General features: G+C 43.1%; 1 protein-coding gene across 4 annotated transcripts in view; it reads right to left on the bottom strand.

The window, feature by feature from the left end:
• The window catches only part of LOC126354324 (RISC-loading complex subunit tarbp2), a 118,879-nt gene extending 96,700 nt beyond the window's left edge, over window positions 1–22,179 (bottom strand). Inside the window, exons 1-3 of one of the 4 annotated variants that reach the window (XM_050003882.1) lie at window positions 21,291–21,360; window positions 9,016–9,206; window positions 2,052–2,211 (exon numbers count right to left, since the gene is read on the bottom strand). In XM_050003882.1, the coding sequence (XP_049859839.1) occupies window positions 2,052–2,208 (157 nt within the window). In that variant the 5' untranslated portion in view covers window positions 2,209–2,211; window positions 9,016–9,206; window positions 21,291–21,360. Of the gene's footprint in view, window positions 1–2,051; window positions 2,212–9,015; window positions 9,207–21,290 lie in introns of all 4 variants that reach the window. The other 3 variants (XM_050003884.1, XM_050003881.1, XM_050003885.1) reach the window with 3 other exon arrangements.
• Window positions 22,180–23,954: the final 1,775 nt, after the last annotated feature.

Raw genomic sequence — 23,954 nt, 5'->3', positions numbered from 1 at the left:
ACTGGTAGCGGTTTACTGTTTAATAGCTCTCACTGTGATATCACTACACCCCACTAAGGAGGTGTTTGCACACTTGCCTTACGCCCGTAACATGCGACTCCCCCCTCCCCCTCTCCTGTGGTATTTATCAGAGCAACCAATGGTACTACCATCACCTAACAATTGGCCATCTCTCCCCAATCACTCACATTCCCAGCTCTGGAGCTAGTCCAATAAAAACTAGTTATGGTGCGAGTGGCATGTGGAGAGAGGAAGAAATAGTAAATAATTAAAATACCTCCAAAAGAAGAGGCATGGTCCTCCTTTAGACTTAAGTGATACAATGCCCCACCTTGTGCATGTGAAGTGATGCAAAAATTTTAACCCCCTTCCCCCCTTGTGATCTGTGCATCACTCCTTCCGGAACCCCTCACTTACACGCTTCGGCGCAAGTTGCAGTGCGCCACAGCAAGTGGCACGGCGCTGCCCACTGCGGTCAGCAACCTGCATCACTGCCAGCGCCAATAGCTGATTGCCGCACCTCACACCACCGCTGCACCATCCGCTGTTGTCCCAAATTTTGTCACGCAAGATTCTATTGCCAAATTATTGTCATTCGTTCAATGCAAATATAAAACAAAATAATCAAACATGTATTGTTAAAATTATGTAAAGCCATTCTTCGCAGGAGCCCCCCCCCCCCCCCCCCCCATGCCACACTCCTGCGTGAGGAGAGCAGGTTGTAAAGTGGGGGCAGTTATTGAATGGATTTAATAGCATAAAATTTGATTTTTATTTTTCACTTGATGTTCGCTTGCCCTTCTGACTGACAGCTAGTTGCACCATATAAGTCACACTGCACAAAACCTCTACGAAACTCACGTGTTGAACCATCAGCAGCTAAACACGTGTTGCTGACAAGTTAATGCTACCGAACTGCGGGTCCACAACTTGGCTATCCAATAGGGAGGGTTGAACGTGGTCACGCGGGGATGGAACCGCAGCCAGCCGCCGGGAGCGGACACGCTGTCCGCTCTCTTCTGCTGGCAGCTTCTGACCCGACCAGACGCTCTCCTCTCCTGCTCTCTTGGCCAGCAGCCCATTTAATTTCGGTGGCTTCTCTAGGCCTGCCTTTCCTTTGTACAGCATTAAACAACCATGCACTTAAAATATGTTTGAATTTTCACCTCAGAGGGTGCCCACTGCTTTCCCTTCCTCGCTAATCCTGACACTTTAATAATAGTGTTGTCACTCTTATGTATCTCTCTTGGCAACAATAAATATTTTGCCTCCTGAAAAGTACTACCCACCAACTCTGTTTCATAATTTATTAGTTTCCTCATTACAGAAGCTTTTAGATATGCATTTAATGTATGCTGGACAAGTAGTGCCCAAGACGTCTAATGAATGCACACAAAAACATTTTGTAATAGGCATCATTGGACTGTCCGCAGCTCATGGTCTTGTGGTTAGTGTTGCTGCCACAAGAAACTGCGTAGTTATAATTCAAGTTGAAGGGCCTCTGACAAAATTATTCACACAGCAGAACTTGACGGGATGGTAATGGACCACATTAGGCAACATTTAACAATGAGCACATGTGAACTTGCACAGAAAAGGCAAATTTTCAAAAATACAGTGTCTAGAGCACTGACAGAGCAACAGTATAAACAGAGAACACCAATTACAATCTGACAATCAATTGTATTGTAATGCATACATTGAGACAGATGGACATCACTTTGAACAATTGCATTTTAGGATGTTAAGTTGTTTATGCACATAAAAAATTGAATATTCTTCTCCAAGCATTATTTCCTGATCTCAAAATACTGTCTAGAATCTTTTAAAATTTGTAAAATTTTCTACCTAACGGTTAGTGAAACTCTGGATTTTGTCTGCTTATAATCACTGTAACTAATAATACATATCAACCTAAAAAATCATTGATACCTTAAGTGTGTACCTAATGAAGCTTACTCATTAGACTGTCACTGATAATACAATATGATACAAAGGATCATTGGTGTAAGTACAGCAAATCTTTTTTTTAATTATTAATGTAAACATACCAACAACATCTCCAACTGTGACACGGTAACGGAATGTAGGCTCATGAATTGCTCCCTCTATTTGGACAAGTTCGTATTTCGGAGTTGTCCCACGGCGACTTAGCAGCTCCTGCAGCACCGAGACAGGAGTCTTCCCCACTGCTGCAGCTGCTGCCATCGTCTGATAAATTAATAACGAATGAGTAGTCTTTGTAAAAGTTGCTTAATTACATTATTTCATAGAACAGTACAAAATGCTTTTCCCTTTAACCATTCTGCACAACACACAAGAAAATTTTTTTTGTTCGACCTCTAAATAAAAAAGCTTCATTTCAATAACAACAAAATCATTGTAGGCTCTCAGTTTTTACATAAGAATTCTTATTTCAGTCAACAACTTACATAACATCTTTGTTCTCATCTAAGGATCAACAATAAAATATTAACACAACTGGAAAGATACTACTCCACAAATAATTACATTTTAATGGCAGTATACACCAAGTACTGTACATGACACATCACGACTTTTGGACAAAAAACTATGGTGTATCCATCAATTGTGTTGAATATATGGCATTATTATTTTCAAAACTATACTGTGACTATTACTTCTCATATTGTACAGGAAGAATCATCCATACTGTCAGCCTCAATTATATAAGACAATTTATGGTATTACCATTCTATTTTCACCTAGATGAAGTCCTCATTAAACCACAAGTAATTTCTTGTTTTGTTTCCTCAAGATGAATTCCAAAAATTTCTCATGCTATGCTCATTACTCTGCAATGATGAAACTCAATGGTTTATGCCTCTTAAGACTATGGCAAATAATTTAGGAGAAGTTATAGTATGAAGGTAAAAGATTTTTCTGTTTTGTTCATCAGACTGTTTTCAGATGCGCACAATATGAAAATACAAGTGTCTACAAGTTCTTACGAAAATAATGAAATAATTTTGTCTCAAGAAACTAGAGTTTTTTTAAAATTTGCACAAATAATTGTCTCAAGAAATTAAAGCTTTAAAATTTGCACACTTCAAGTATTTGCACAAATGCTAAAAACATTTTTCTCACTTTGATGTTGGTATTTCAAATATAGTTTTCGAAGTACGATGAAAAGTGATGAAAATCACATCCAGAAATCAGCTTCAAAGGTTGGGGACACCAACTGGTTCTTAAAGGCTGCTTTAGCTAGCTCTTCCACATAGCCATTTCCTAAAATACTGACTTCGTTCAATAACCAGAGGAAGACAATGCTGGCTATTGGTATGTGTAGGTTTTATAAGGACATTTGGAATGTCATACACGGTGGGCTGTTCCAAAAGGCATCCTGTTATTGCTAGGGAAGAGCTGATAAAAGTTGTCATATACAAGAGTTTCTCAACTGAAGTGAGTTTTGATACAGATAATGTCAATTCTGCCATATAAATGCTTCATTCACTTGTTACGGAATGCTGCCTGAAGAAAAAAATGTTCAAAATGTGTGTGAAATCGTATGGGACTTAACTGCTAAGGTCATCAGTCCCTTGACCACACTAATTAACCTAAATTATCCTAAGGACAAACACACACACACACACACACACACACACACACACACACACACACACACATGCCCGAGGGAGGACTCAAACCTCCGCCAGGACCAGTCACACAGTCCATGACTGCAGCGCCTCAGACCGCTTGGCTAACCCGCGCGGCAGTGTCTGAAGACCCAGTGGACATATGTACATGAAACTTTTCCTCAGGGTTTGGAGTAATCTGTGTAAGTGGATATATATGATGAGGTAAATAAAATAGAAAGAAACCCCCACATGGGAAAAATATTTCAAAAACAAAGATTCCAAGACTTACCAAGCGGGAAAGCGCCGGCAGACAGGCACAATGAACAAAACACACAAACACACACACACAGAATTACTAGCTTTCGCAACCGATGGTTGCTTCTTCAGGAAGGAGAGGGAAAGACGAAAGGATGTGGGTTTTAAGGGAGAGGGTAAGGAGTCATTCCAATCCCGGGAGCGGAAAGACTTCCCTTAGGGGAAAAAAAGGACAGGTGTACACTCGCGCGCGCGCGCACACACACACACACACACACACACACACACACACACACATCCATCCACACATACACAGACACAAGCAGACATATTCAAAGGCAAAGAGTAAGGGCAGAGATGTCAGTCGAGGCGGAAGTACAGAGGCAAAGAAGTTGTTGAAAGACAGGTGAGGTATGAGCGGCGGCAACTTGAAATTAGCAGAGGTTGAGGCCTGGCGGATATCGAGAAGAGAGGATATACTGAAGGGCGAGTTCCCATCTCCGGAGATCGGATAGGTTGGTGTTGGTGGGAAGTATCCAGATAACCCGGACGGTGTAACACTGTGCCAAGATGTGCTGGCCGTGCATCAAGGCATGTTTAGCCACAGGGTGATCCTCATTACCAACAAACACTGTCTGCCTGTGTCCATTCATGCGAATGGACAGTTTGTTGCTGGTCATTCCCACATAGAAAGAGTCACAGTGCAGGCAGGTCAGTTGGTAGATCACGTGGGTGCTTTCACACATGGCTCTCCCTTTAATCGTGTACACCTTCCGGGTTACAGGACTGGAGTAGGTGGTGGTGGGAGGGTGCAACCCTTGCAACCGCCCCCGGTGTAAAACCTGTCCTATGCACCCTCCCACCACCACCTACTCCAGTCCTGTAACCCGGAAGGTGTACACGATTAAAAGGAGAGCCACGTGTGAAAGCACCCACGTGATCTACCAACTGACCTGCCTGCACTGTGATGCTTTCTATGTGGGAATGACCAGCAACAAACTGTCCATTCGCATGAATGGACACAGGCAGACAGTGTTTGTTGGTAATGAGGATCACCCTGTGGCTAAACATGCCTTGATGCATGGCCAGCACATCTTGGCACAGTGTTACACCGTCCGGGTTATCTGGATACTTCCCACCAACACCAACCTATCCGAACTCCGGAGATGGGAACTCGCCCTTCAGTATATCCTCTCTTCTCGATATCCGCCAGGCCTCAACCTCCGCTAATTTTAAGTTGCCGCCTCTCATACCCCTTACTCTTTGCCTTTAAATATGTCTGTGTGTGTGTGTGTGTGTGTGTGTGTGTGTGTGTGTGTGTGTGTACACCTGTCCTTTTTTTCCCCTAAGGGAAGTCTTTCCGCTCCCGGGATTGGAATGACTCCTTACCCTCTCCCTTAAAACCCACATCCTTTCGTCTTTCCCTCTCCTTCCTGAAGAAGCAACCATCGGTTGCGAAAGCTAGTAATTCTGTGTGTGTGTGTGTGTGTTTGTGTGTTTTGTTCATTGTGCCTGTCTGCCGGCGCTTTCCCGCTTGGTAAGTCTTGGAATCTTTGTTTTTGATATATATATATATATATATATATATATATATATATATATATATATATATATATATATATATATATTAAAAACAAAGATTCCAAGACTTACCAAGCGGGAAAGCGCCGGCAGACAGGCACATGAACAAAACACACAAACACAGAATTACGAGCTTTCGCAACTGGCAGTTGCTTCGTCAGGAAAGAGGGAAGGAGAGGGAAAAAAGAAAGGATGTGGGTTTTAAGGGAGAGGGTAAGGAGTCATTCCAATCCCGGGAGCGGAAAGACTTCCCTTAGGGGAAAAAAAGGACAGGTGTACACTCGCGCGCGCGCGCACGCACACACACACACACACACACACACACACACACACACACACACACACACACACACACACCCATCCGCACATACACAGACACAAGCAGACATATTTAAAGGCAAATTGCCTTTAAATTTGTCTGCTTGTGTCTGTGTATGTGCGGATGGATATGTGTGTGTGCGCGCGCGCGAGTGTACACCTGTCCTTTTTTTCCCCTAAGGGAAGTCTTTCCGCTCCCGGGATTGGAATGACTCCTTACCCTCTCCCTTAAAACCCACATCCTTTCTTTTTTCCCTCTCCTTCCCTCTTTCCTGACGAAGCAACTGCCAGTTGCGAAAGCTCGTAATTCTGTGTGTGTGTGTTTGTGTGTTTTGTTCATGTGCCTGTCTGCCGGCGCTTTCCCGCTTGGTAAGTCTTGGAATCTTTGTTTTTAATATATTTTTCCTATGTGGAAGTTTCTTTCTATTTTATATATATATATATATATATATATATATATATATATATATATATATATTCTTGAATGACGGAGTAGAACTGATAGCAGCAAATTCCTTGAGCTATGTCAACTTACACGCCATGCTTGGGGTCCAACTGCGTGGCAGGATAAGTGGTACACACTGCTGGAATGAGAGTAAAAGAGAACATTTCTAAAACATACCTTATTCTTCCTGCCCCACTATTTCACTGTTTCTCTCTCTCTCTCTCTCTTTTGGCTATACAACTAATAAGTGTTATGGTTATGGAAGAAGACTGAACAGGAGCCATTCTATATATTTTAATTCTGCAGTTAATTAAAGCTGTTATTGTAATTTCATTGGAGGAAATGAAGCTGCTAGTGAGTCATATGGAAAGCTCCTATCACAGGGTTGAAGGAAGGAAGGAAAGATGGATTAGGGTGTAACATCCTGTCAACAAGAAGGTCATTACAAATTGAGCACAAGCTCAGGCATTTAAGGATGGGCAAAGAAATTTGCAACAACCTTTCAAAGAAACCTTCCTGGAGCCTGCCTGGCACAATTTAGAGAAATCACAGAAAATCTAAATCTGGATGGTCCAATGTAGATTTTAACCATTGTCTCCCAAATGGGAGTCCAGTGTGCTATCTACTATGCTGCCTCACTTTGTGTACAGGGTGTAATAACCCAAGGATAGATGAGGAAATTGATCCATCTGTTATCAGTCCCGTAAACTAATCAGGTTGAAATTAGTGACATACAGAATTTTATAAGGACAATTTTAACTACTCCTTGGAAGGCATTTCCAAGTTAACAATCTACTTCCTGGAGGTTTACTGAAAATAAGATGGTGAGTTGAGCCTTTAGTTGCTTGACATGTGGCAGGCAAATTAGCTTACTATTGAGGAATACGCCAAGGATATGGGAATGGTCAAAGCTCCTAGTGAATTGCTGGTGAGCACAGCAGAGGTGTGTGTGTGTGTGTGTGTGTGTGTGTGTGTGTGTGTGTGTGTGTGTGTGTGTGTGGTGCAAGGGGGGAGGGGGGGGGGGGAGTCTGCATACCACAATAATGATTTTTTGTTTCTTCGCAGCTGACACACTAGCCACAAGCGGCAGTTTAACCACAGTTTTTAAACATCAATAATTTATATGAAATAATATCCATATAATTAGAACCCTTGGAAATATTAAATATTTTAATTTTTTTGATTTATAAACGTTTAATGCTACAGTAAAAGCACAGAATTCCCTGAGATGTGAAATTTCTGAAATTCCCAAGAATTTTCATCTTTTCCAGGTAAAATGTAATTTACTGAGAATTTCAGTTCTTCCAGAAGAACTGCCACCCTAATACAGCATCAATGATACATTAGGCCCTGCTGTGGCAACAATTCTATTTATCGCAATGCAAAATTCTTTTCTTGTCCACCTAGGTTGCTAAGGGTTGATCCTACTCTCATGCAAGAGAACCTAGAAGATATGAAGTTTTGTACAAAGATGGCCACATTGCTCATGATGTCCTATTCATGCCTCAGATTTTGGTCTCTCTGTGTGGTGTTATACAACTTTTATAAGTAAAGAAAATCTGTGATAAGACATTGACACTGCATGAAGGCATCTCATGGTAGATTACAGTTGTCTACGATTATAAACAATCGATCAGCACTGTTTGAATCCAAACTAAAGTACTGTCTTATTTAGAAAAGAGCGAAAGTGATCTGTTTTACTTGCTAAAAAACATTTAACAACCTAGATTGCTATAAGACAACTGGTTTCAACAGACTTTGCTGTCATCTTCAGGTCCTTTTTTTTTTTTTTTTTTTTGGAACATGGTGTACAACCTTATATGCTCAACAAATATAAACATTCAAGCCAGCATGAAAGCCTTATTTGCCACCTGCCCTGGCAGTTTACAGAGAGTTGCCATCAGGACAGTCACGAATGTCCTTACTATGAGCATTTCTTTCCCTGTTTTCGAATTTGTTCAATTTTGTTTTCTTCCACTATGTAGTAAAAATTCCTTCTACCCATATTTTGTTGAATGCCATTCATGTAATTTATTTCTCATTGTTACTGAAGTAACTGAGCATCTAGTAATGGATTGTGACTGGTCCTAAGGTCATATCTCTAAGGTGTGTAAAAGTGTTGCTTAATTCTCACTCAGTGGAAAGGGTACAACAAAACAATTCCGAACAACACACTATATGTGAGTACTGTTCAAAAAGAATTTATTTAAAGTCTGAATAACATGAATAAATGGCGGCATCACATGACTATACAGTGCTTAACATAGCTTCTTCGTACAACACACAGATGTTCCTGAAGCAGATTTGTGGCTGAATGCTTCAGACATTAATTCAATAATGATTAACATACAATGCTGTGCATTTTGAAATGAACTGATAGGAAAGCAAGCTGCAGAAGTAAAATACCTTGATGGAGAAACCTCGGAACAGAAAATAACTACGAGTCCATGAAGAAAAAAGTTAAACAGGCCCATTCCCTGTGCACATTTGTCAAAAACACCAAGAACGGAAAGTGATAAAAGGAACAGATTTCAGAATTAACAGTAGAGTTAAGCAGTATTTACAGAATTTGCAATTAAGAGTTGCAAGATGTGAGGAAAGTCCTACTAAAACAACTGACACATTATTGGTTAACATAAAATAGAACTATGTTGTCAACTAGGGCTGCAGTTACAAGTTACCTTACAAGAAATCATTTTTGCAATTCAAGTCACTGGAAAACATTCATCCTGTACAAACCACAAAACTTCTTGAAAGTGCAGAACATTTACAAGTTTGTGGATCCAAAAATTAAAATGAGACTTCATCACTCATTACCTGCAACTATAAGCAAACATGAGACATGTCAAGGCAGCAGGAAACTGCAGTTTTTCTATAAAGAATCTGAAGAGGTTTTCTCGCAGTAGTAATAGTAGTAGTAGTAGTAGTAGTAGTAGTAGTAGCAGCAAACCAAACCATTGGCACAGAGTCAACATTAAATCCAGCGCCTTAATCAAGTAGCAATATCACTGTAAAGGAACAAACAAAATGACAGTGGAACAAATATGCATTTCTAGGAACATAATAAAAGCCGAGTTAATCAAGATTTAGATTAACTATTTCCTTTAGCTATAAGAAATGTTTCCATGTCAAATAATGAAAATATTTATTTACTTATGTAAATTAAAACCAATGATCACAGAAAAGAAGCACTAAGCAAAATGGCGGAGTTAGGAGGAATATTTTAGACACAAAGAAAATCATCGGCAGAGAGGTCTGCGTAAGAAACAAAATATGTTGAAGGAAGAACAAACAGCTACAGAGAGGATAATGGAAGTCACCAAGACGAGAGATGTCTCTTGTAGGATTTTATTGCATTTAAACTGATGGAAGTATCAGGTAACCCTAGGACAGGCAATGACATTCTATCGAATTTGACTGGGTGGTGGTGTTTACGGGGAACTCAAGACATGCTGATGGCTATCGTCTGCTTAAATGATGAGACTGAAGACCAATGGATCCACTGACAATGGCAATGAGGTGTCGGCCATTTCTTAGCAATTCTGTCAACATGAGGGTAACTTGTACCATTACTAGACTTCCTTTCATGTTCCACTCACAGATAGAGCGAGGAAACAAAGACTATCTATATGCCTCTGTGTAAGCCCTAATTTCTCTTACCTTTATGGATGTTACACAAAATATAGGTTTGAACCACTAGAATCACTGTGTAGTCAGCTTCAAAGGCTGGTTCACTAAATTTTCTCACTGGTGTTCCTCAAAAAGAAGTCATCTTCCCTCCAGAGATTCCTGTCCGAGTTCCTGAAGCATCTCTGTAACATCCGAGTGTTGACTGAACCTACTGGTAAAAATCTAGCAGCCCACCTCTGAATTGCTTCACGGTGTTCCTTTAATTCAACCTGGTGGCAATCGACATACTAGCAGTACTCAATTGGTTGGCTGAGGAGGGGCCAAAAAGCAATGGCATTGGTCCCAGGATCCAAGGTGGAAGAAACTAAGGGAAGAACAACGCCAACAACACAGTCCAGTCAATGGCAAAGGAAAACGGGGAAACAAATACGTATAAGCAAGGTCAGGAATGACAGGAAGGGTAAAGAACAGGTGGGGAGCAGTGAGAGCAAGGGGAGCCCAGAGGCTCTATGCGTGACAGGGTACCAGCAACGCCAGAAGCATTGTTAGCTGCCACATGCAGAAGACATGCTTTGTTGGTGCTGCACAATTTTCTAGATTTTGACAGATAAATTCATGCTGCAGTGTTGTTCTTCAGCAGGCCAGTGTAGAAGTGGACATGGAAACAGCTAAGTAAAAGGTCGGTGCAATTCGCACATTTCCTTAAATGTAAAAGCAGACTTTGCAATTTTCCTTTTTGCAAGACCATGTTTGCAAGATTTATGTGCCAATCTGAAGTTCTAGATTCACATATTTTACTGTTCACATTGCTTCTGCATAATCTTTCACTATCAATACTTGTTTGTATTGTGACATACTGTGAAATCACAAACATTCGCGGGTGCCGTGATAAACTCATACTGTTGTCAGAAATTATAGGCTTACACTTATTTGTGCCCTTTTACAATTTTTGAGAAGAGTCCTTGTTGAAAACCATCTTCCTTTAGTTTCATTGTATGATTACATGAGAGATACGTTACTTTTGAAAATTTCTAATGCTTACAATACTATATTTTTAAGTTACCGGTACAAATGCTCGTGGATAACTTATATTGCAGCAAGCCAGCATTTTTGATTCATATTTACTGGCAAAGACTATATCACTCCAAATTTCATTTTAGATCAGTGCAAATAAATGTGAATTTATCATAATTTTTGGAAGTTACCATTGTCCTGTGCATAATCTCACAGTAAATGTTCGTTTGTGATTTAGTTACTCTAGCAGACATTCTAACATATTTTGATACATATATGTTACATCTATTTTTCCCTTAAAGAGAAGTATATATTATCTACATTTATCATAAATTAACTCTATTCCCAAGTTTGCTAACTACTATAGTTCACTTCAAAAAGTTTCAGGGAATCAGCAACTTTTACTTCAGGTTTTTCTGTTGCCTTATTAATTCCTTTTTTTACTACAGCAGACATAGAAGATAAATACCTGGCTAAGTTTGAAGTTATTTATTCACTATCCTGTAATACCAAACCATCCAAAAAGCAGCTACACTTTGAATGCCATTCTTTAACACGAGATGAGCGGATTGACATTCACAAGAAGCTGGAAATTACCCCAACTATTGTCAAATGATTGGCAGCTGCTAAGAATCGGGGTGTTCCACGAGCTCCTGAGAATCATGCTGTCACCTGTTGCACCAGTACCAAATGTCCCTCAAGTATTATCATCTTCTATGGATCTTGTCTCCTCTGCAGAAAGTATGGGATCTGTCATTACTCATAGAGTTGACTAAGAGCAGTGGTTCAATCACAGATCTGGGCATCCTATACAGTGAGCACAAGGACCAGATAGTACTCATGGTATTACACCAAACCCTCTAACCAATATGTTCAAGGTGCTGTCTTTCACTGAAACTGAGCCAGTGGGACTCACTTCATCCATTTTGGAGAAACCTTTTTTGTCCAGTGGTAACAGAAGGCAAACAAAAGAAAAGGATAGGGTCTATTAACTGTTAGCAGTTCAAACATAGGGCAAATGATCTTAACCTTTAGAGAAATGGCAGCAAGGGACAGGAAAGGGCACTAGGTGCATTAGTCTGTATGCCTGGGGACCTCATTCAACATGTTGAAGAGGCTTTTCCTGCAGCCATTGAGGGAGCATGGTGCAACCAACTGGAGATTGTGGCACATGTTGGAACAAATGCTGTCTGTCGTCTGGGCTTCTAGGTCTTTCTTGGGTCTTTCCAGTGACTGGCAGAGAAGGTTGAGAAGACCAGCCTTGCACATGGAGTTCCAATGAAGCTCACAATTTGCAGCATTGTCCCCAGAACTGATCGTGACCCTTAGGTTCTGGGTCAAGGGGAAAGACTGAATCAGAGTATTTAAAAGTTCCGTGACAGGCTAGGCTACAACTTCCTGGACTTGTGCCATAGTATTGAAAACTGGAGGGTCCCCTTAAATAGGTCATGTGAGCACTAAATGTCAGAGGTTGCTACTCAGGTAGCTACACATAAGAGATTTTTAGATTAGGTGACTCTCCATCAAATCCAGATAACAATAGCTGTAGCCAGAAGTATCAGTGTAAGATTAAAGGAAGTGCCTTACACAGATGAGAGTATTGAATTCCTCATGGCAACTGCTGAAGCATTCACAACAAAGTGCCAGAGTTTGAAGCACTTATGAAAAGCAATGAAGCTCACATAATACTAGATACAGAAAGCAATGAGATTTTTGGAGAAATTGGTTGCATAGAGAAAGGATAAGCTAATGGGAAATGGAGGTGGTGTATTTGTCACAACAGGCAAGAAAGTCAAATCCACTGAGACAGAAATTGAAGCTACATGTGAGACTGTCTGAGCAAGACTCACTACCAGGGGTGGGCATAAAATGGTAATCTGAGCCTTCTATTGCCCACCAGACACATCTCCTGATCTAAACAAAAACTTTAGAGAAAACCTCTGTTCCCTCGTATGTCAGTCCTCCAATCACACTATAACCATCAGTGGAGACTTTAATCACCCAATAATCAGTTGGGAAAATTACAGTTGTTAGTGGTGGTAATGACAAGACATCCTGTGAAACTCTACTAAATGCCTTCTCTGAAAACTTGCTAGAATGTGTAGTTAGGAACCCCACTCATAATGGAAATATACTAGATCTAATGGCAACAAGCAGACCTGACTTCTTTATGGAAGTCCGCATTGAAACTGGTATCAGTGACCATGATGCGGTTGTGGCAACAACACTTAGCAGAGTACAAAGGGCAACTAGAACAAGCAGAAAGACATATATGTTCAGTAAACTAGACAAAAAATTCAGTAATGTAATATCTCAAAGAGGAACTTGAAACTTTCAGCACAGGGTGGGAGCATGTAGAGGAACTCTGGCTCAAGTTTAACAAATAGCTGACCACCCACTGGATAGATATGCACCCAGTAGAACAGTTCATAATGGAAGGGAACCTCCATAGAATACAGTCACTGTGGAGAAACTTCAAAAGAAACACACTACTGCATTACAGGTGTAAAAAGGGATTGGCTGGTTGGTTGGTTTTAAAAGGGAGGAGGGGGGGAGACCAAACTGTGAGGTCATTGATCCCTTGTTCCTGGTAAAATAATTACACAACGGAAAGAAGAAAAGAAAGGAGACATACAGCAAAATAACAGAAAGGAAGAACAAGAAGAATGACAGAAGGACAAATACACTACTATGGACAAAACAGGAAAAGAAAACCACAGAGAGCAGCAAGAAACAGGTAGAAAGGGTAAAAACAAGGGAGCAGGTGACCATGGCTGGCCAAGCACGAGAATAAAAAGAAAAAGCCAACCACTCTACGACACATTAAAACATCCACCCTAAAAGCATTAGAATGGAGAACACAAAGGGACAAAGAACATGCGCTAAAACTTATATAGAATGATAAAATCCACCACCACGTATAAAACGTAAAACTAAATTAGCCGATGAGGCGTTGTCAGCTAAAATTAATGGCAACAAGTCTGGTAACCGAAGAGTCCATCGCAGGGCAGCCTAAGGAGCACAGCTCAGCGAGCCAGCAGTGAACCACAGGAGGACTGCCACACATTCGTAGTCTCCTTAATGGTACGCAGTTTGTTGTGCGTGCTGAGGTTATGCCATTTCGTCTCCCAAAGCCGCAAAACCTCGTGGCATAGTACTGAATGCAGGTCGGTTGCAGAGAAGCCTATCTCCATAAGCGATTTCTGCATAGCCTGTTTGGCCAGCCTGTCAGCAAGTTCATTGTTTGGGATTCTGACGTGACCTGGGGTCCAGAGAAACACCACTGAACAACTGGACCATTCCAGGGCACAGATGGACTCTTGGATGGTCAGTACCAAAGGACGACGAGGGTAGCACTTGTCGATAGCTTGTAGGCCGCTCAAGGAGTCAGTACACAGAAGAGACAACTCCCCAGGGCAAGAACTCCAGTTCAGAAAGAAGGGAACGGACACGAACTGCAAGTGGAAGCCCTGACCTGGGCCACCAATACAGGTGGTGAATTGCCATGGGTGGGAAAAGGTAGGTTGGTTGGTTGGTTGATTGATTGGGGTTGAAGGGACCAAAAGAGCAAGGTCATCAGTCCCTTGTTTCAAATGTGGTCCATTCAGACAGTTTGACATCTCAGAAAAGTCACAACAATAAAAGGGAAAAGGCTAAAAAACGTAAAAGTGCAGTCGTGTCATCAATGGTAAAAACAAAATGAGAGAAGTCAGCAAGAGAGCAACCCTACGGCTATGCTAGAGGCAGTAGAAGCAAGACCACCTGCTATTTAAAAGTTTTCAAACGCTAGAATGTAGAGGTGTGTATGAGGAAAAGGCGACTGACCAATTTTAAAATGTGACAAAAACAGAGTAAAAGGGACGGGAGTCAGGAATCTCCGAACACAGCTTACAGTGGGAGACACCCCAACTCTCACCAATCTGCCTTAACACCAGAGTGAGTTTAAAAACCTTAAAACTGAGAATAAAAACCACTTTCACGGAGGAAACTGAGAACCAGTTCGAGCATCCAGGAATTGTCAGCCAACATTAAAGGTAAAGTGCGGGGAAGTCGGTACTTAGTACGCAGAATGAAAAGAAGGGGGCATTCCACCAAAATGTGGGCTGCTGACTGGAAGGCTCCACAACCACAAAGTGGGGGTGGCTCATTACACAAAAGAAAACCATGGGTCAACCTGGTACGGCCAACGTGGAGACGACACAGGATGGTTGAAGCCTTTCGGGAGAGGTGGAAGGAAGAATGCCACAGGACTGGTGTCACCTTAATCGCACAAAGTTTATTAGACAGGGAGGTAGCCTCCCAAGAGTTGGCCCATGGTTGTGAGTGGGAGAGGAAGTGACAGTGATTGCATAAGAAACCAGAAGCTGGGACCACCGAACAGAAAGGGAAGGATCCCAGCTTCAACCAGGAGACTATCAACAGGGCTAGTACAGAAGGTACCGCTGGCCAAACCGATACCACAATGGTGAACCGGATCTAGCAGGTTCAGTGTGGAAGGAGCAGCCGAACCATAAACTTGACAACCATAGTCCAAGCGAGACAGCACTAAAGCCTGATAAAGGCAGAGAAAGATGGAGCGGTCCGCACTCCAAGAGGTGTGGGCAAGGAAGAGAAGGACATTGAGTTTACAGAAACATCCTACCTTCAGAAGACTGAGATGAGGCAGCCAATTGAAATTGTTGTCAAAAAGAAGACCCAGGAAACGAAAATGTGGGAGCACAGGTAATCGTTGTGCATGGAGATAGAGCTCCGGATTGGCGTGGATTGTAGTATGGCGACAGAAGTGGACCACCCGCGATTTTAAAGCAGATAACTGAAACCGGTGTGAGAGGGTCCATGCAGAGGCACGCCGTATAGCTCCCTCGAACTGCCACTCTGCAGAAGCAATCGAAGAGAAACTAACCCAAATGGAGAAATCATCCACATACAGAGCAATGGCGACCAAAGGACCAACAGAGGCCCCAAGTCCAAAGACAGCAATGAGGAAAAGAAGTAAACTCAATACAGAACCCTGTGGGATGCCATTCTCCTGGGTTCATGGAGAAATAAAAACAGTACCGACCCGAACCCTGAACGACCGATGGAACGGGAACTGGCGGATAAAAATCAGGAGTGGGCCCCGAAGACCCCACTGATGAAGTGAAGTAAGATGTGATGGCACCAAGCCGTGTCATAGGCCTTGCAAAGGCCGAAAAATACTGCAATCAAATGGTGGCACTGGGAAAAAGCCTACCGAACTGCGGATCGATCGGCAACCATCCTTCTCGGAACAGGAACTGGCTGGAAACCACACTTGTATGGGGACAACAGATCCCGAGATTCGAGGATCCAATTGAGCCAACGGCTACCATCTGTTCAAGTAACTTGCAAACAACTTGTCAGACTAAGTGGCCGATAGCTTTCGACAAACAGGGGGTTCTTACCAGGCTTAAGGACAGGCACCATGATGCTACCCGCTCCACTGTGAAGGGAAGTCACCCTGGAGCCAAATACAGTTAAACACACAGAGATGTTGCTGTTTTGGAGTACCGAGATGTTGAAGCAGTTGGTTATGAATGGAGTCTGGGCCAGGGGCCATATCATGAGAAGAAGAAAGTGCGTAAAGAAGTTCCCATTTAGTAAAAGGGGTTCATTGTAAGATTCTGACTGACCAAGCGGTAAAACATAAGGCGGAAGCTTCGGTCCGCTGTTTCTGGTGAAGGAAAGCAGCTGGATAGGAGGTTGATGCTGTTGCAAAATGGGTTGCAAGATGTTCTGTGAGAATCAACAGGTCCATGCAAAGGCCATTTGGGAGGTGAAGGCCTGGGAGAGTGGACTGCCGATGGCAATCTTGGAGAGAGCGAATTGTAGCCCATAATCGTGACATAGGGACAATAGAACTGAGGGAAGAAACAAAGCATTCCCAACACATCTTTTTTCTCTGTTTGATTAAGTAACTGGTTAAGTGCGAAGGCTTTTAAAGGTAATAAGGTTGGTAACGGATGGGTGCCTCTTGAGGTGGGACTTGCCGGCAGCGAAATGGTCCAGATGAGCGTGGTACAGCAAGGCTAGCAGCGTGAACAATCGCATCAGACACATCATGTAGGATGTCATCAATCCAACCTGACAAAGAGGGAGAATACACAACCTGTGCAGTATAGAGAGGCCAATCAGCGCCTTGGAAAGACCAATGAGGTAACCTGTGCATCGGGGAGCAGGAAGGAAGCGAGAGAATCAATGGGAAATGGTCACTATCACAAAGGTTGTCGGGGCACAACCAGTGAAATGAAGGGAGGAGGGAGAAAGAAGAAAGAGCAATGGCAGAAAAGGTACCACGACTGGCACTAAAATGAGTAGGTGAGCCATCATTAAGAAGGCACAAGTTGCGGTCTACAAGAAACTGGTCTATGAGAAGACCTCGTCTAAATGGAAATGCACTGCCCCACAAGGGATGATGAGCATTAAAACCCCCAAGGAGGAGGAAGTTGCTGAAGAAGGGCAGTTAAGGCAGTAGGTGTAAGTCCTGTCAGGAGGGAGATAAAGATTGCAAACCGTGAGCTCAGAGTCCAGTTGGATCCTAAACAGCAACCGCTTCCATTGTAGTATGAAGATGAATCCAAGTGCTAGCATTGTCTCTTCGGACCAACGTACAAATGCCACCAGAGACCCGGAGGGGGCCGACCCGATTTCGATAGAAAACATGGAACCCACAGTAGGTCGGTAAGTGATGATCAGTAAAATGAGATTCCTGTAGAACCACACAGGCTACAGAGTAAGAAGAAATAAGGGATTTCAACTCCAGAAGGTGACGGTAATATCCATTACAATTCCATTGGATAACCACAGAATGATGATTCAAATGGGGGTTTAACAGGCTAAAGTCAGTCATGCCGCTGGGTCACCACCTGTCACCGAAAAGGAGGGGGCAACATCCATGAACAACAGGTCAGAATCAGGTTGCGAAGCTGGAGATGGGACCTCTGGTGACATCAGTGGCTCCTTGTCCCGGAGCTTATGTGTCTTCTTCTTTTCTGTTTGAGTTAAGGAGGACTGTGCGGCGTAAAGGAGGCAGCTGCAGCAAGGTTCCCCAGAGCTTGTTCCCATAAAGGTATGACCAGTGCCAATGCCAAAATGACACCACCTGCTGACAGATGGCAACACAGAGATGGAATGGAAGAACTAGCGGGCCGATGTATGAGGACTGCAGCCTTGGCAGCAGCATCAGCGGCCTCGTTGCCCATCAGACCAACATGACCAGGGACTAGCATAAACATCACAGTGGTTCTATCACAAGTGAGCAAGTGAAAGCTTTCCTGGATCCGTTGCGCTAAGGAATGGACAGTGTACAACATACAGAGCCTCTGAAGGGCACAGAGAGTCGAAGCAGATGACAACCGAAAACCCAGTGTCGCCAGATGTACTGCTTGGCCTGATACAAGACGAAGAGCTCCACTGTAAATACTGAGCAGTGTTCCTGTTCCGGAAGTTGATACCGAAAAACATCGGTGCCAATGACGAAGGCACACCAGACACCACGCTCAGTCCACGCCATCAGTGTACGCAGAATTACTACTACAAAGTTCTGTGCAAAGGCCAAGAAAATTACAGCGATAGCGAGAATCTGGGATAGTGCCCTTAGGAAGCAAATGAAGTACAAGGTGAACACGAGCTGCCGCACTAAGCCATGGGGCAAAGGGTTCACACCCATTGGGAAAGTGGCAGGTAGTGTGAAGTTAAGCTGCCAGAACAACAGCCAAAAGCAAACAACAAGAGGTAACAGAGAAGGGGCATGCACCCCATACTGGCAATCAAAGAAGTCACAGTGGAGGACACACAGGATGAGAGGCCAGGCATGACACACAAACAGCACACACATCTGAGAAGAAAAACACAGCAGTAGTTCAGCAGCTTCTGCATACAGACTTTCAACCAGGCTAGTGTAAAAGGAACCAGTGGCCAAATAGCTGCCACGACGGTAGCTTGTATTGAGACAGCATAAGATAGACGGATGTGCAGATGCATAAACAAAATACCCCTAGCTATGTTTCAAATGGACAATGGTACAAACAGAGGCGTGTGGTCCGATTCACTTCCCAGGAAGTACCAGTTGGTCCGATTCACTTTCCAGGAAGTACCAGTTGGTCCGATTCACTTCCCAGGAAGTACCAGTGAGGACATGTAGGACACTGACGGATCACACACAGCAGGCAGACAGATAATACATGTGGGATGACCAAGAAAGTTTCCAACTGAGCACAAGCCCCAGTAATTTTGTAGTTTCAACAAACAGATGAGCAACAGGCCCAAGATGTAAAGGTAGTGGAAGAAACTCAATGCACCACCAAAAATTCATACAAACGATTTTGTCGGTGGCAAGCTAAAGCCGTTGTCGATGCTCCACAAGTAAAGACGATTGAGACAATGTTCAAAATGCCGCTCCAGGAGACAAGCCCATGCAGAACAGCAATAGATGACAAACTCGTGAACGAAAAAGGAGCCGGGGGTGCCCGGACAGAGAAAGGCCATAAGAAAGTTAATGTCAATAGCAAACAAGACGGCACTCATGATGGAACCGTGAGGCACACCATTTTCCGCTGGTTGCCACTGATTATGCGTAATGTCCCATTGCAGCTGACAGCAGTGATACCTTCCAGATCATATATAACAGTCACTGTGTGAAGACAAATTACTATTGCCACTTGTATGTCAGATTCTGATCTGCTGGGTATGTCTTACAAAAACTAATCGCCAGCTGATCATCATTCTGAGTACACTGTTAACAAACATACATAAATGTGATAATATTCCCAAGATGTGTTCAATTATTTTTAAGCCTCACTTCAAAGAACTTTTAATCAACAGATAAACTCTGAGGGGAATATTACTAAGGAACATGATTTGCAGTTCAGTAAATTTACACGAAGAAATGGGTTTCCAGAAGTATAGCTTGCAAATATTTTATGATTGAGATATGAAGCAAATGAACATTTAAGAACTGACATTACAAAGAGCAATGCGAGATTGGACAACATTAAATCTGGAGATAACTGTAGGAAGTTTTAACAAATTCTATCAAATGGAAGAGAAATTAAAGAGAACAAGATATGCCTGCCAGTATGAAGCAAGGTCTAGTTCAATTATTAGTCAAATATTCCATTGCACTGGCTAACAAACCTGAAATAAATAATGGAATATGACAGAATTACAGATGAACACAAATCACTTTGCATCAAGCCGTATACTTTCTCTCCAACCATGTGAGATACGAATGGCAGAGAAATAAACAATGCTGGACGCCAGAATCATCTGACAGTCCTTTCTATTGAGAGGACACAGGAAACACGTAAAAAAGACTGCAATGTATGTCTGACATCCAAGTCGTTACCAAAAAGGAATAGAACAAAATGGGGTGAGTGGGGGATGATAGGGGTGTGTGCGTGTGTCAGAGGTGATGTGGAGGGGGGGGGGGAGGGGGGGGGTAAGAGAAAGAAGAAACAGGAAATAGGAAAAGAGAAAGAAGTGGTGAAAATATATTGCTAGCCGTAAGAAAATTTTAGTGACAGAAAAACAATTGAGTGAACAGGGCCTATAACACGGCCGCAAAAATAACGTAAATGGCGGGAAGACGTAAAATCTTGGAATGGAGAAGCAATTTTTACTACCGTTGGCCTGGCCACCTTCCGAATAAAAGTCAGGATCTTCATTGCGTGTGTTATAAGTTGTTCCTTCCATAACTCCAAAACAGTTTCGAGATCGACACGCATACATAGCGCTCGACAATATGTAAAATTCTGACTAGTACCATTCACCAGCTTCGTGTCCTTAAAGCCGCGCGGGACAATAACTTACATCGCAGAAAGCACAATACTATAGCTACTATAGTACCGGCCCACTGTAAACGGCCTGCAGCATTAGCTGACTGTACCAAAGTAACTTGCATATCAAGCCAAATGACCCACCTATTAAAATTATGAAAACTGACTATTACTAACATTCAAAGCAGTCCAACAGCAACATTAGAGGAGATCGTAACATGTGACACACGCAAAAAAACAAAACCTTATGCTTTTAGTCCGACACCTGGTATAGCTGTTGGTGCGCGCCCTGTTTAATTAAATAAATAACTAATGTGCAATACAATTGTCAAATACTATGACAGTTTCACCACACAATCTGTCATCGCGCCGGTATCACTCAAAGACCAATCTCGTAATACAGGCGATGTTGACATCACTTGATCAGGATACAAGCAATATATTCCAAATAGCAAAAAAAAACATTTTGTCTGTGCGTAAGGTAACAGTTCTGCTGTCACAACTGCAACTAGCCTGTTCAAAACGACCTGGCAATTTCTCCTTAAAATACCGGCATTACACTTAAGTGACTCTTAAAAGCTGTTGCAATGATACAATTAACTAAACACGATTTATTGAAAAAAATAAAGTTACATTATTATTACTAATACTAACCAGGACGTTTCTCACCCCGATAACAAACTTTAAAAGCCGAAACTGTTATGCTAAACCAAAGATCTTCGTTGGAGATAACACAGACTTTAGAGATGATATTTATCACAATCGGCGAATTCGAACGGTGAAAGAACGATAAAATCTGTTTCAATAGGCAGCGCAATCTTGAACATGCGTATCCACCTTAGGGGCCAGTCAACTATCATGTGTAAATATCCCATAAATTCACTGTCACGCCTTTTGCTTGTCAATCAGAAAAAGTTAAAAGCTATTTAACTTCCTAGTCTCGTCTACCTTCCCTTACAATCGTCGAAAAGCTTCAATGACTATTTCTAGGTGGAATTACGCTTATTTTGAATTAGTTCGTATTGTAACATGGTACATTTATATCGAAAGCGCCTAGAGGGCTCTCAACATTGAGTGTATATGAGTTTCGCCATCACCAGCTGATGTTGGTTACACCCTCGGTGGTCAGTTCTGTGCCGTGAGTGCGTTAACAGTGTAAAGAGAAATGTACATTGTATCTAACTTTTCATCAATAAATATTCTTAACATGGTAGCAGTTCGCAGTTGTTAAGTAAGAAGAAGACTGTTATTCGGAAAAACAGTGCTCGGTTGTGAAATAAAAGTAAACTCTTGTCGGGTTCAGCTAAACTCGTGGCTGTCCGACCTTTGCTTAACGTGATTCAGAAGAAAAAAGGCCTTCACTTCAGCAACAATAACTTCATTGCGAGCGCCTATCTGACGACGCCCGGCATGCATTGACTGAGCGGAGTTATAAAATTTGCTTCCGGCCTCTACAGAAGAATCCTTAATCCTGGGAAAACTTCCGTAGTTATTGGAGAGAAAACAGTACTTGTCCACACAAGCCAGAAGGCACGGAACTACTCATTAACTGAAAAAAAACAAGGATAATAATGATAAACAGAACGTATATAAAAGCTAGAAAACACAGCGCCTCTAGAGGCTGGGCGCGGAACTACAAAGGCGTCGTGTACAGTAATTATGACCGCACAGCACTGCACTGAACAAACACACACACACACACACACACACACACACACACACACACACACACACACACACACACCGGCGAGCTTGAATTAGCTTGCGGCAGCGTCACTACATCAGCCCCCCGGGCGGAAGCGGAGCGTCGGCGTCGAGATACCGCGCCGGAAAGTGCACCCGACGTCCAGAACGGGTCGTCGGAGGAGGAGGAACAGCGTCAGGAGGCGGATGTTGTGCTGCGTTGGACGGCGGATGTTGAAGAGCCGGCGCCGGAGATGTGGCGTCAGTGTCAGGAAGAGCGGTAGGTGGATGCCTACGACAAGGTGCCGCTAGTATGGTGTCAGGAAAAACATACGCAGGTTTAACCCGATTCAACGCAACAGTCGTGGTTTTGCCGTTCACTAGGATATCCATCGTGTGGGCACTGCGCCGTAGCACTTCATATGGACCAGAATAAGGAGCTTGTAGAGGCGGTTTAATGCCCTCAGTGCGGAGCATGATGTGACGACATTGTTCCAGGTCCTGGTGCCAGAAAGTTGGCGGCTTGCCATGACGTGTGGCTTTCGGAGGGCGAATCTTTGATACGTGGTCTCTCAAGCGTCGCAAGAAATACGGCTGGCCAGTATGGCATCAGCGTCTACTAAGTCACCAGGAAGGTGCAGTGTTTCTCCAAAACCAGTTCTGCCGCTGCCGACCCCAGGACTGGTTTGAAAGTCGTCCGTAAGCCTAACAAGACCACTGGTAGTGCGGTTGTCCAGGTTTCTTCGTGGCACATCAGCGCGGCCTTCAATCAACGGTACCAGCGTTCGATCATTCCGTTGCTTTCTGGGTGATAACTTGTGGTCTTATGGTGGGTGTAACCACAGAACTTGGCCAGCTGTGAGAACAGGTCTGATTTAAATTGCTGTCCGCGGTCAGTGATAATATGTAGTGGGCACCCAAATCTTGCCAACCAAGTCATTGTAAAACCAGAAGCTAATGTGTCTGCTGTGATATTATCCTCTGGCACTGCCTCCGGCCAATGTGTAAAACGGTCGATCATTGTAAACAGATATCTTTGTTCGTTGGAAGGTGGAAGTGGTCCAACTACAACCAAGTGAACGTGGGCAAAGCGGGCAGTGGTATCAGGAAAATCGCCGATCAGCGCGTGTACATGGCGGTTAATCTTGCAGCGTTGGCACTGAAGACAAGATCGGACCCACTCTCGGCAGTCTTTTTGTATGCCCGGCCACACGAAACGTTGCGGTACTAGGCGGAATGTCGGCCGTACCCCTGGATGGCACAATCCATGTACTGTATCAAAGGCTTGTCTTCTAAAAGCCGGCGTCAGAAACGGACGAGGTCGGCCGCGAGAAACGTCGCAGTATAGCTGTGTATCTTCCCCCATAACATCAACAAGTTTCAGTTGCAATGCGGAAGCCGCATCTTTAACATAGGCAAGGAGTTCTTCGTCTTCTCTCTGTGACTGTGCCAGTGCAGGAAAGTCTATGGTACTGGAAACACTGCTGATCCGTGATAGGCAATCCGCAACAATGTTGTCGTTCCCAGAAATATGTTTAATGTCGGTAGTAAACTGGGCCACGAACTCAAGGTGATGAAATTGACGGGGGGAGCAGTTGACACTATTCCGACGGAAGGCGAACTTGAGTGGCTTGT

The sequence above is a fragment of the Schistocerca gregaria genome, chromosome 3 (genome assembly GCF_023897955.1).
Source record: "Schistocerca gregaria isolate iqSchGreg1 chromosome 3, iqSchGreg1.2, whole genome shotgun sequence".
NCBI classification, from domain to species: Eukaryota; Metazoa; Arthropoda; class Insecta; order Orthoptera; family Acrididae; genus Schistocerca; species Schistocerca gregaria.
This window is presented reverse-complemented; position numbering and strand designations above follow the sequence as displayed.